Here is a 13,368-nt window from a genome sequence, read left to right as displayed (position 1 = left end):
AAGGACCTGGGTGAGCCGGGGGCTCCTCGCGGCCGGGGGGCGTCTCGCGAAGGGCTTTTCGGGCTCAGGGCCGGGGTGGATTCTCTGCGCGAAACGCGCCGTGGGCCTGAGGAGAAGCTTCGAGCGGGCCCAGCCGGGAGGGCTCGGGGGGTCCCTGCGGGCGGACGGGCCCAGTCGCGGGAGCAGCTCTCGTCCGAACGGGGAGTGCTTGTGTGGCCTTTTAATTCCCTGTTCTCGCTTATTTTCTTCGTAGCCGAGTTTGTGATAAGTCTTGCTGAGAAAAACACGACGTTTGACACGTTTAAAGCAGTTCTTCTAAAGAATGGTGCTGAGTTCACCGTAAGTGGGATCTGAGTGTTGTTTTAGAGCTTTCTGTCTGGAAGAGGGAGCTGGGAGGAGTGATTGTTGTTTTTTTTTAAAAAAGGTAAAAGCAGGCACTAATTAGCTTTTGAGTGTGCCTGCCTCATCAAGCTAAGCCTCCTCCTCCCTCCTTTTTTTTTTAAAAAAAAGCCTTTTGTAGTCTTTGCGAAGTATCTTTCTGAGGACTTGAACTGCTTGTTGTCTCGTTGAGCAGATAAAATATGGAAGAAACAACTTTCCATGAAAGTCAATGTTGTAAGTCTTTTTATGATGCTTAGATGATCAGTTCATGAGTTCCTCAGAAATAACTGTAGATTAATTAAATGGGTGATTAAAATGACAAGTAGAAAAGTCACTTAAGTTGAATTATCACAATTATTTTTGGGTTCAACTTACATATTTTAGGGTGTGCATGAAGTCTGTGATACTTTTTAAAAATGAACCTGTATCTTCAGAATTGAGCTTTTTTTTTGTCCTGCTAATAAACCTTCACTTATGCTTTGTAATAATGAAAAACAGTCTTGCAGTAATTTCTTTAAGTATTTAATTATTTTTTTTTCAGGATTCTCTTATTAGTAATTTGCTACGTCTCATACAGACAATGCGGCCTCCACCAAAACCGTCTACGAGCAAAGGTACGCGTACCCTTGTCCCTCTTACCAGTTCAGTGTAAAAAGAAAACCAAAACTCTCAGTCTTTTGTAGCTTTAGGCCACGTTTGGTGGGACAGGTGTAGTCATTGTTCTGGTCTTGTAAGGCAAGACTTTGTAGTTTATTGTTGCTGTGGGTGTCTCTCTGTTGTTAGTGGTAGATCAGCAAAGCTGTTCAGGCACTAAAAACATACTGAGCACACTGTTTAGAATATTTGTGTATTTCACAGATTCACTAATAGTCAGAATTTTATTTCAAGCAGGTAATGTTGTAATCTTTGAATTGAATCCCTGTAAAATCTGTGTCAGTCTTTGCATTCAGATGAAAGTTAAACTTTATAAAGTACAGAAAAATCAGGAGTGAATCATTCTAGCTCTTCTAAGTTTTGCGGTTTTGTTTTTGTTTGTTTTTAATCTCGAAATCAGAGACAGTTGTCAAACCCAAATCGGAGAAGGAAAAGTTGAAGGAATTGTTTCCAGCCCTTTGCAGGCCAGACAATCCCAACATCAGGGTAAGGTCATAATCTCAGATTTCTTTTGTGAGTATGTGAAAACATAATTTTTTTTCCTGTTTCTCTTGGTTTCAAGTTTTTTTCATGTTAATGTGAGTGTTGCCTGCTAATGCATGGTTAAAAGTGGACTGTAAGAAATTAAATACAGAAGAAGTAATACAGAAGATCTTTTTTTATCTTACATTTCTTCTATATAGATACGCATGTAATTATCCTTCCTGCAGATTAATTCTGTGTGACAGACTTTGTATCAGCCTTACAGCGTGGTTCTCTGTTCTTGCAGAATATGCTGGATGAGGAGGATGTGAAAGTCGCAGCTGATGCACTTAAAGAACTTGAAGCTCTGATGCCTAGGGCAGACAGGCAAGGCAGGCAGAGGAGCAGTGAGCACCGGTAGGTGTCTGGTGTGTTTCTGGGGAATGGGTATTGGCAATTGGTGTTGCCTGTTCACTCTGTTCTTTTGTGGAATCTCACTGTAGATATGTAATGTTTGTTTGTTAGGGCGAAGAAAAAGAGGAAGAGCCGAAGTCGGAGCAGGGACAGGAAACGAAGGCACAGATCTCGCTCTAGGTCTCGTTCTAGGACTCGGGATAGGAACAGGGGAAAATCTCGATACCGGTCAAGGAGCAGAAGTCAGAGTCCCAGTAGGGAGCATAAGGATCGAGAGAAGTACGTGGAGAAGAGCAATGACAGATGGAGAGACAAGCACATAGACCGTCCACCACCTGAGGAGCCTTCCATTGGAGACATTTACAACGGGAAAGTCACAAGTATAATGCAATTTGGATGCTTTGTGCAGCTTGAAGGACTAAGGTACCTTGTGATGTTCACAATAGATGTAGTACTATTCCATCTGAGTTCTCTTTGCTTCTAGTACCTTAAAGAGGTGATGAGGCTACAGTAAAGTGTGCTGGGTTTTGATGCCAAAATTAAGGTCTGTTTCAGGAGAGAATACAGGAGAATGTTCTCCTTATAAAACACAGTTTATGAGTGTACACAAACAGTCAGTTGGCAGTAAAATATTTTAATCCAGACTCTGAATGATCTGAAGGACTGTTGGAGCAATAAGGTACATCATCTCACGCCCCTTCGTTTGTTTCACCTGCAGGAAGCGCTGGGAGGGCTTGGTCCACATCTCAGAGCTTCGAAGAGAGGGACGGGTTGCCAATGTTGCCGACGTTGTGAGCAAAGGACAAAGAGTAAAAGTCAAGGTGTTATCCTTTACAGGATCCAAAACCAGCCTGAGCATGAAGGTGTGGAAGACATTCTGTAGCACTTGTAATAGAGTTTGTGGTGCCAACATTTTTGAAGATTATGCCTCTTTTTACTATTTTTTGCTCTTTTTGATGAAAACGAATACATAACCATTCAAGTGGGAGTTAAAAAAATTGAGTTACTGTTCTGTGTTTAAGTGGCCTATTACTTTATTTCTCGTTTTCTGTAGTTCCTTGTTTTTGAGGTAATATTCTTAACAATTTTTTGACTTGATATGTTAGCTGGGTGATCAGGCAGACCTCAAGCTGTTGCTATGTTTGTCTTCCTTTGTCAGTATGAGAGAAGCATTTCATTTTAAATGAAACCACTGCTATTGCTAAGGGAGAGCAGAGTGTTCCAGGCCGTGGGGTGTACTTACCTCACAATACCAGCTAAAAAAAAAAACTCGCAAAATAGTGTTTCTGGATATGGGCAGTTGTTGGCAGCAGTCTCTCTGAGAAGCGTACTCTGCATTTTCTCTTGCGTTAAGAGGAAGCACCAGTGCTAATAGATGAGGAGAAGTGCAACATATCTAGAGCTGATTGATTAATCAATCTAATGTAGGATGTCGATCAAGACACTGGGGAAGACTTGAATCCAAACCGGAGGAGAAACCTTGTTGGAGAAACCAATGAAGAAACCTCTATGAGAAACCCGGACAGACCCAGTCACCTGTCCCTGGTGAACGCCCCGGAGGTGGAGGATGACAGCCTTGAACGAAAACGCCTCACCCGAATTTCAGACCCAGAGAAGTGGGAAATAAAACAGGTGTGTTTTGTATTCGGGGAAACAGGGTGTCAGTCAGTAGAATTGCTGGGGAGTTTCATGAACTAGAATAGAAGTTCCTTGATTGTTTGTTTGTGTAACTTATTCCTTACTTCTGAATTGCTCCCTTATTGCAGTTTGGGACTTCTAGCTTAGTTCTAACTGTGAAGTTAGCCCTGCTTTGAGGAGGAGGGTGGACCAGGTGACCTCTGGAGATCACTCTGACCTGGGGGATCAGCATCTTTATCCAGTGACACTTGGGGGGTATTTGGTTATCTGTGCAGTCCTGCCAAGCCAGCCGTCTCACACGGGTGGTGTTTAGAGTAACAAAAAGGCTGTTTGCTCAGAGACCAGATGACCTGGGGAGATGTGTGCCAGAAGGTAGGGCCATTCCTTTGTTCTGAAATCACAACATTCCTTTGTTCCTGTTTTACAAGTCTGGCGATAGCATTAGAACTGAGACTTCACAGGCATGAGTTGTGTTCGTTCATGGCGACAAATTTACGTTGTATTCATTCTTTTGCCAGATGATTGCAGCTAATGTGCTTTCCAAGGAAGAGTTTCCTGACTTCGATGAGGAGACTGGGATTCTTCCTAAAGTTGATGATGAAGAAGGTAGTATTTCCAGGTCGCCTTACTGTTGTAAATTTGTTGTGTTTATGGGTGTGTTTTGATTCAAAAAGAAATGATTATGTAAGTGGATATGAAGCATGTCACAGTTTGTTGTCATCCTAAACATTTGGAACTAGGGTTGCTCTAGCTTTATTATTAGCGACATTTGGATGTCCTGTGTCTGTACATTCTTTTTATTTGTGGTGTTTTCACATTTCAAACTATCTAATTGCATCATTATCAAGAATACGCAGGAAGCACCGTTTGAAGAGGTACTTTTATGTACCTGAAAGAAGATGTTTAACTTTTCTATAAAAATTGTCACTTGTGTATTTTAGATGAGGACCTTGAGATTGAGTTAGTTGAAGAAGAGCCACCGTTCCTTCGAGGTCATACTAAACAGAGCATGGATATGAGTCCCATCAAAATTGTAAAGGTAGGAGATTTCCAGGGCTGAAACCAATATACTTGATGTAATTAAATAAATATTTGTGAATTTAACAACCAGTTTTCCACCTGGACTTTGCTGAGAGCACTGAAAAAACATTATCACTGAAGTGAAGATCCTTTCTTTACTTATAAAGCTGTTTTCTTCCTTAACTGGTGACAGGGAAGTGGAATGATAGAACTGAAATGAGCATTAGCCTGCAGCAGCAACCATTTCACATAAGTGTGTTAGAACGTACTTTCTCTGTTCTGCTTTTTCTTACCTTTTGAAAGTAGAAGGTGGTAGAGAAATACTTATTTTCCATTGGTTGTGCCCGTAATCATTCTGACTGGACAGTGTAGGGATGCTTCATGTTAGTCATGACCGTGGAAGTTCATGAGGCTGGGCTAATGGAAATATCCTGAAACTCAGATAAAAAGTTCACATCTTGTAAAGCATCTTCAGAAGAGGCTTCTAAAGAACAGTGGTGACAGAGAGATAATTGAAGTTGAAGGTTTAAGAGTGCTTGAATTCTTAACGTTTTTCTTGCTTTCCAGAATCCAGATGGTTCCTTGTCCCAGGCTGCAATGATGCAGAGTGCTTTAGCTAAAGAAAGACGAGAACTTAAACAAGCCCAGAGAGAAGCAGAGATGGATTCTATCCCCATGGGACTCAACACACACTGGGTGGATCCTCTGCCTGATGGTATGTCTGAACACATCTAGGTGTGAACTGTGCCTTTTTTGTGCTAGTTGAGCCACCCAAGGCAAATGTCTTGATATTGTGTTTGTATGCCTCATTTTAAAAGCGAGGCAAAGAAGAATACTCTTCCACTGAAAGGAAATAGGAATGTCAAGGGAGATATACAGGTATATCCTGTTGTCCATCAAGGATGCATTACTAAAAGGTGCAATGGGTGGTGAAGCAATTCTTTACATGGGAATTAATGTAATAGTGGGGGTATATATGCAGGAACTTAAAAAATACTTAAACACACAAGTATGGAAGGCATGGATGATGGAACAGTAGGAGCAGGATCATCAGGGTTTGTGTGGTGTGAACCTAAATGTGATGGTGAAATTGTTTCCTTGCTAGTGGATGGAAGACAAATAGCTGCAAACATGCGAGGCATTGGGATGATGCCCAATGATATCCCAGAGTGGAAGAAACATGCGTTTGGTGGCAACAAAGCTTCTTATGGTAAGAAGACCCAGCTTTCCATCATTGAGCAGAGAGAGAGTCTCCCAATCTTCAGACTGAAGGAGCAGCTGATACAAGTAAGACTCTTGAAATGGGATTCTTGTTTGAGCAAGCAATAATTTAAACTAAATACTCTTGGTTTATCTTGTTGGCAGGTGAATAGCAAGATGATAATTTTAAGTGCAGAACTGAAATTCAGGATAATTATTTTAAAGGATTATAAATATATGTATATTTTAATAAAGCTCCAGGTATTTATTGACAAAGGTCAAAGTTGGGACCAGGATCATGTCAGCAAGGGATGAGTCAGCTAAATGGTTAAGCAGTTTTCTGACTTGATCAGTAAGAACGCTTGTATGATTTTTGGTCTGGGTCAGCTGGAGCAAGAGCGGTAGGTGCTCAGTCTAGTCCTAGCTATACTGTGCTTTGTTTGGGTTTTTTGTTTGGTTTGTTTGTTTCTTGTTTTTAATTTTTTTAAGTGTATATATTACTGCCTTTCCTAGGCTGTGCACGACAACCAGATTCTGATTGTTATTGGAGAGACAGGATCTGGGAAAACAACACAGATTACGCAATACCTGGCTGAGGCAGGATATACATCAAGAGGAAAGATTGGATGCACTCAGCCTCGCAGAGTGGCTGCTATGTCTGTTGCAAAGCGGGTATCAGAGGAATTTGGTTGCTGCTTGGGACAAGAGGTGAGTTTCCATGCTGAAGAACATGCCAAACTAAGCATGAGGAAAAGCAGGAAAAATCAGCGCTGGAGCTAGTTTGTTTGTGTGTCCATGTGTCTGTTCCCTGGTAGGCTGTAAAATGAGCTTGCAGAATAATCAAACTGGGGATTAGTGGTGCTAATAACTTAATTCAGGAGCTTCTGTTTCTGTGCAATCTTCTTTCTAGGTTGGCTACACCATTCGGTTTGAAGACTGCACTAGCCCTGAAACTGTTATCAAATACATGACAGACGGTATGCTGCTGAGGGAGTGCTTGATAGATCCTGATCTGTCCCAGTATGCCATCATCATGCTGGATGAAGCCCATGAGAGGACCATACATACGGATGTGCTCTTTGGACTCCTGAAGAAGGTAACGTAGCGTTTGATTTTCATTGCTTCAGCGTCCTCTGTATGCTATGTGTGGGTGGGAGCGCACAAGGTCACACAAGTCAAGTTAATTCGTGTGCTCCAAGAGTCTTCTGAAGCAAAGCAAATGCTCCTAAGGGTTTGTAATCCAAATTTTAATAAGACGAACTTCTGTGTGAAGACAAAGCAAGCAAAATTAGGCAGAAATAATGAGAATTACCAGTCCAGGATGCTCATAATGGATGGATGAGCAGAGGAGCGTTCTTGCTTTGCTCTTCCTTCTCTGACAAAGGCTTTTTGTTATAGGTGCTGCTAAGAAAGGTTTGAAATGTGATCTTAGTGGTCAATTGTTTGGAATTCTGGAAACTGTAAGGAGCTGCCCTTCTACTCACATATCAAAATGCCTGATAGTACTGGTCATATTTCTCTGACTTAATTTAAGTGCTGTATGGTAATAGTAAATGACTTGAACTTTCCATCCTGCTATAGACAGTGCAGAAACGGCAGGATATGAAGTTGATAGTGACGTCAGCAACGCTGGATGCTGTGAAATTCTCTCAGTATTTCTACGAAGCACCGATCTTTACAATTCCTGGCAGAACGTACCCAGTAGAAATTCTGTACACAAAAGAACCAGAGACAGATTATTTGGATGCCAGTCTGATTACAGTAATGCAGATCCACTTAACAGAGCCACCAGGTGAGTGGAGAATGGCCTGGGGCGATCCGTGATTCAGGGACTCTAATGCCTATGAGCAAGATCTTTCTGTAAGATCCTCTGCTTCAAATGGAGAAAGTGAGGGATGGAAATGCAGGAGTTGTACTGAACAGAATTGATTCTGTGGATGTTTTATTTCCTGTGTAGGTGACATTTTGGTGTTTCTGACTGGTCAAGAAGAGATCGACACTGCCTGTGAAATCCTCTATGAGAGGATGAAATCTCTAGGACCTGATGTTCCAGAGTTAATTATCCTACCAGTATATTCGGCTTTACCCAGTGAAATGCAAACCAGGATCTTTGACCCAGCCCCACCAGGAAGCAGAAAGGTAATTTCAGCTAAGTGTGGCTTCATCTTCTGCTGATACATTTTAATAGTGGGGTGTATTACACTGCTAATGGTTTTTTTTTTTTTTTTTTTTTTTTTTTTTTTTTTTTTACTTTTGATTCTGTTAGTTACAACTTCAGACAAAATGATGTAGTTTTGGAGAAAAGGTGGCTTATATGTAGATTAGAGCATGGGGGTTTTTGTGCATACATACCTATACATGTTATCTAAGCCTTTGAAAATATGTATAAAAACATCTCGTGTAGAAAACCTCTGTGTGGGATGTTCTTAGTGTGTTTTTAATACTGCCTTTAAAGGATATTAACTTTAGTAAAATACAAATGCAATTTCTGTTGGATGCATGTAAACCAAACAGCTAATGAATATCTAGAGATATAATCTCTGGAAGATTCTTCTCTAAATATGGACTGTGTTTGAGTGACAGGCAAAAATTCTCCCTGAAGTCAGTGCAGTCTGTGTACAAACTTATAATGATCTTTCACTTACTTTTATTTATGGATTTTATCATGCTCTTTTCCCATATTGCCCAAATCTCGAACAAATGTAGATACCGAAAACCTGTGCATCTTTGACTGTAGATAACACGTCTTTCTGTTGCTCTGTGGACATGTTTCTCCTTTTGAGGTTAAATGACAGTAGTTACGTTTATAAAAAACTGCTTGTATCATGTCGAATTGTTTAAGTTGAGCAGCATGTTTGGCTTGGCAACCAGAGACAGAACTGGTACTGAATCAAACTGTTGTTTGCAGGTTGTCATCGCCACTAACATTGCTGAGACGTCTTTGACTATTGATGGAATATATTACGTAGTCGATCCTGGCTTTGTGAAGCAGAAAGTTTATAACTCCAAGACGGGAATTGACCAGCTGGTTGTCACACCGATTTCACAGGCAGGCATTTTGACTTTTTTTTTTTTCCCTGCTGGTAATGTGCATCTTGATGATGTGGCGTCCAAGCACATGGAAGCAAATGGAGGCAATGATAAAACCACATTTTTGATAACTCTCTGAGACTCCTTTAGTCTCTGCTGAAGGAATACATACTTTCCTGGGTTGTACTGGAAATCTCTTTCTGTTAATACAAGTAAATTTGTGAATAATTAATGATTTTATTTCACTTTTTTCACCTGTGCCTGTTTGCACCTGTTCATTGAGATGCCTTGTTACCTTTAGGCTCAAGCGAAGCAGCGAGCAGGAAGGGCTGGGAGAACAGGACCTGGAAAATGCTATAGGTTATATACAGAGCGTGCTTATCGAGATGAAATGCTAACCACCAACGTGCCTGAAATCCAGAGAACAAATTTGGCCAGTACAGTACTTTCCCTGAAGGTGAGTATTTCACCAACTTGTAGCAAGCCAACATGATCATAAGCATTTCAGTAAATGAGTCTTTGCCTTTATGAGCCTCGTGAAGTACTTCTGTAATTTAATGGCCTAGTGAACAGAGGTATTTTGGAAAGGAGATTGCATCAAACGCAATTCTCAGGCTGTGAGCTTGCTCCTGCATTTTTCTACTGAGGGTTGTAGTGTTGAATATCCACCTAGATTACAAGTCTCAGCTGCATGGAACAATTAGTTGTAGGAGGTTTGGGAAACAGGAATCTCAGGAGCAGTACATTTCCTATCTAAGGCACAGTTACATCATTAACAGATAAGACAGACTGGTTTGGACTGGTTTTTGATGTCCAAACATACGCAACTTACAAGTGTGTACTATCCCTCTGGGAGTCCCCAAACTGGATCTAACCCAGGACATAGCAGCTGGGGAAGCTGGGGAAGTTGCTGCCTTTCCCCCTTTCTGGGAACAAGGGGAAGGGTGGAGACCTATTTAGTGTCCATTGAAGCTGTCAAGCCACAGAGGTTTACAATGGAGGAAGTCCTCAAAACCAGCATTTAGCCCATGTGTCTCCTCCATTGAATCATCCTGCTTGAGAGATGTATGGAACAGTATCAAAGAAATAGAGTGGAAGGCTGAATGGTGGGTGAAAGCCATGGGCCAGCGCAGGTTACCTCAAGCATAGTAATACAGCTGTGTACTCGTGATTGTAGTTACAGGCAGGATAAGGACACGAAGCTGGGGTTGCTTAAAGTTCTGTCATGCCTCATTGGTGGTTATCTGTCTCTGGCTGGAGTTTGTTGCGTGTCTTCTCAGTGTTTTTTCTTGGGTTTTCTCCACTCCCTCTGCTCAGGCTATGGGCATCAATGATTTGCTGTCCTTTGACTTTATGGATGCTCCGCCAATGGAAACTCTCATAACTGCCATGGAGCAGCTGTACACGCTGGGAGCTCTGGATGACGAGGGACTGCTCACTCGACTTGGGCGCAGGGTAGGCAAAATAGAGTATTTCTTAGCACGGGCTGGGTTGCAAATATTTAGGGGTGACATGAGAGTAGTTGTATAAGGACTTGCCTCGCATTGTTTTTTTCCTTTTCCTATTACTCTCTTGTGTTTTATTGGTAGCTTTTCACTTACCATAGTTATGTATCATCTGCTTTTTAAGGAGCAGCCATTAGTTCTCCTTATTCATAAGGTTACTTTTATTAATGTCTAAAAAATTCTTGTAAGTATTGGGATATTCTTGTGATAGTGAATATAGACAAATAATTTGTTTCATGTTGAGTAAAGTTATTCTGGGTAAAGCACACTCCTTTGGAAAGGAAGCACAGAAGAAAGGGCGTTGCCCTCTTTTGCACTGAGAGAACTCGAGATTTTCCCAAGATGTTGCAGGGTACGCTGAAACAGGTTTCTTGCAGATGGCAGAATTCCCCTTGGAGCCTATGTTGTGTAAGATGTTGATCATGTCTGTACACCTTGGATGCAGTGAGGAAATGTTGACAATAGTCTCCATGCTGTCTGTACAGAACGTGTTCTACCGGCCGAAGGTAAGGAACGCAGCCAAGCAGCAGCAGCAGTGTTACTGGGTGGTGTTTTGTGTGCCTGTCTCAGGCGTTAAGAGAGTGAGCAGATTTGCCAGAAGAAACCTATAGCTTGGTTAGACTGTGCCCATACCTTAAATTCTGATGTACCTTTTAGTTAAACACCCTGATGCTGGCAGTTTCTTTGCAGATGGGAAGATGCAAGTTAGAAGTATCACATTCTCTTTGGCATTTCCCAGTAAACACATACAACCCTAAACCAAGTCAGTCCCAGCTTTGGAGTTCAGAATGCCTTCATTATTTTCAGATACACAGAATGTGTTTCTTCTGGCAGTCTTGTCCTGTGCTGATTTCTTCTAAGCCAGCACACAGCAGACTATGCTGTGGTAGGATTCATCAGTAGCACTCTCTTGAATCCATTGTTTCTTCATTATGATGGCTTGCTGCAGTTTAGTCTGTTAACTTCAATTTTGATTTATGTAGCCACAGTATTTGATTAAAGTTTTATCTGCAGATTGGAGAAGTGGGGAGAGGTGGGTGTCAGTAGGGTCAAAGCCACACGTAGTCTCTCTTTGGCAAGAACAGTTCTAGGCTCTCCTTTCTTACAGGCATAATTTTGGCTTAGTGAGAGCAGTACCAGTGACCTTTAGATTCTCATCACTTGGTCCTTATTCACTCACCACTCAAAATTTTGTGTTTTCTTCTCAGTCTTACATCATCTGTTTCTTGGTAGACTTAAAAACTCATAGTACGAGTGACAGGGAGCCTGTGTCCTCCTTTGTTGCACAAGGATTGTCTCTATGCTGTAGATACCTGATTGATACATATTTTATATATTAGGATAAACAAGCACTTGCTGATCAAAAGAAAGCCAAGTTCCATCAGACAGAAGGTGACCACCTCACTCTGCTGGCTGTATACAATTCCTGGAAGAACAATAAGTTTTCAAATCCCTGGTGCTACGAAAATTTTATCCAGGCCCGATCCTTACGCAGGGCACAGGACATTCGCAAGCAGATGTTGGGCATTATGGACAGGTGAGCATGTTGAGAAGGACAAGTACCAACTCTGTTTTCTTAGTGTTCTTACACTGTAGTAGGTAAACAAAATTTGCTAATCTGATGTTGGTAGCTGTACCCAAATCTGAAGAACTATTTTTTTTTCCCTTTCTCTCTCTAATGTTGTCTGGCAGGCACAAGCTGGATGTGGTGTCCTGTGGGAAGGCAACAGTTCGAGTCCAGAAGGCCATCTGTAGTGGCTTCTTCCGAAATGCAGCAAAGAAGGATCCCCAGGAAGGTTATCGGACACTCATTGATCAACAAGTAGTGTATATCCACCCATCCAGTGCTCTCTTCAACAGGCAGCCAGAATGGTAAGGAAGGCAATGGCATGTAACTTTCCATTTCAGTTCAGACTTTATAACTGAGAAGGTTGTGGTGTGCACTGTTAGTGGAGCACAGATCAAAGTGTAGTCTGCTGATTTCTCAGCAATGAGCAGAGTGAGAAAAGTTTCAAGCCTGCTTTGGCTCTTTCTCCCGCTAGAATCGGTGCCTGTGCAGAGATGAGTCTGACTTTTTTAGCTGAGGCCAGGCCCTGGACCCTGCGGTTCTGTGTCTCTGTATTGTGGAAGTGAGTTTAGAACACTGAGTGTTGGGGGCTAGGGGGGGAGGGGGGAGAGAGAGAATTGTTTTAAATGGAGTGAAGTAGTTCTGTGCTGAAGAGTAGTTGTGAAGTAGGAGAGGAAAAAGAAGATAGCTCTTCTGGATGGTTCTTTCCTGCTGAATGAGGGTGAAATGGAGATAAAGGGGCAAGCTGAGATACTCCAGCCCTTGCCTTGTCTCTTCTTGTTTGGAAGAAACTAATTTCCAGAGTTGCTGTCCCTTCTCGCAGGGTGGTATATCATGAACTGGTGCTGACCACTAAGGAATATATGCGTGAAGTGACAACTATTGATCCTCGCTGGCTGGTTGAATTTGCACCAGCTTTCTTCAAGGTTTCTGATCCAACCAAGCTGAGCAAACAGAAAAAGCAGCAGCGACTGGAACCCTTGTACAATCGCTACGAGGAGCCCAATGCTTGGAGGATATCACGTGCATTCAGACGGCGATGAGCCTGGCTCCCTCCTGGACCGTTACTGGTTTTATATTTGTGAGACTGTGATTTTTTGCACTGTTGTAAGTGTGCTGAAAGAAAGGACATTCAGTTGAAGTTTACCTACAAAATGAACAGAAAATAAGTATTTTCAGAGCAAAAGCAGAAGGGGGCGATGTGGGCTCACGCCACCTGCCCCTCAGAGTCCACAGCTGCTTGACAAATGTCCCAGGTCACCTCAGTGTGTTGTATCATTTCAGAAGTGGTTCCTGAAGCAAATCTTGAGTCATTCCCCTTTTAAGAGACAAAACCTAAGACTTGGAAATCTGGGCACTGAGCTGAACAACAACGAAAAGATAATGATTAAAAAATAGTTGTTCACCAACCTAACTGTGTTCTGAAGGGCAGACAGCTAGAGGCTGGAATAGTTTGTTTCTTTACCTCGCTAAAGGGGGTTTATTTCTACTTAAGCT

General features: G+C 42.0%; 1 protein-coding gene across 1 annotated transcript; it reads left to right on the top strand.

The window, feature by feature from the left end:
* The first annotated feature begins 261 nt into the window (after window positions 1-261).
* DHX8 (DEAH (Asp-Glu-Ala-His) box polypeptide 8) lies at window positions 262-12,914 on the top strand. Its single transcript, XM_010085232.1, has 22 exons — window positions 262-339; window positions 923-995; window positions 1,436-1,521; window positions 1,805-1,914; window positions 2,023-2,334; window positions 2,630-2,774; window positions 3,340-3,543; window positions 4,068-4,155; window positions 4,491-4,588; window positions 5,137-5,284; window positions 5,675-5,856; window positions 6,283-6,477; window positions 6,680-6,865; window positions 7,351-7,561; window positions 7,727-7,908; window positions 8,678-8,818; window positions 9,101-9,256; window positions 10,117-10,254; window positions 10,682-10,810; window positions 11,645-11,841; window positions 11,997-12,176; window positions 12,695-12,914. Exons 2-22 carry the CDS (start codon window positions 962-964, stop codon window positions 12,912-12,914), a joined length of 3,342 nt encoding a protein of 1,113 aa, XP_010083534.1. The 5' UTR covers window positions 262-339; window positions 923-961.
* The last annotated feature ends 454 nt before the right edge of the window (window positions 12,915-13,368 follow it).

This window comes from Pterocles gutturalis, unplaced genomic scaffold (genome assembly GCF_000699245.1).
Source record: "Pterocles gutturalis isolate BGI_N339 unplaced genomic scaffold, ASM69924v1 scaffold44770, whole genome shotgun sequence".
Taxonomy (NCBI): Eukaryota; Metazoa; Chordata; class Aves; order Pterocliformes; family Pteroclidae; genus Pterocles; species Pterocles gutturalis.
This window is presented reverse-complemented; position numbering and strand designations above follow the sequence as displayed.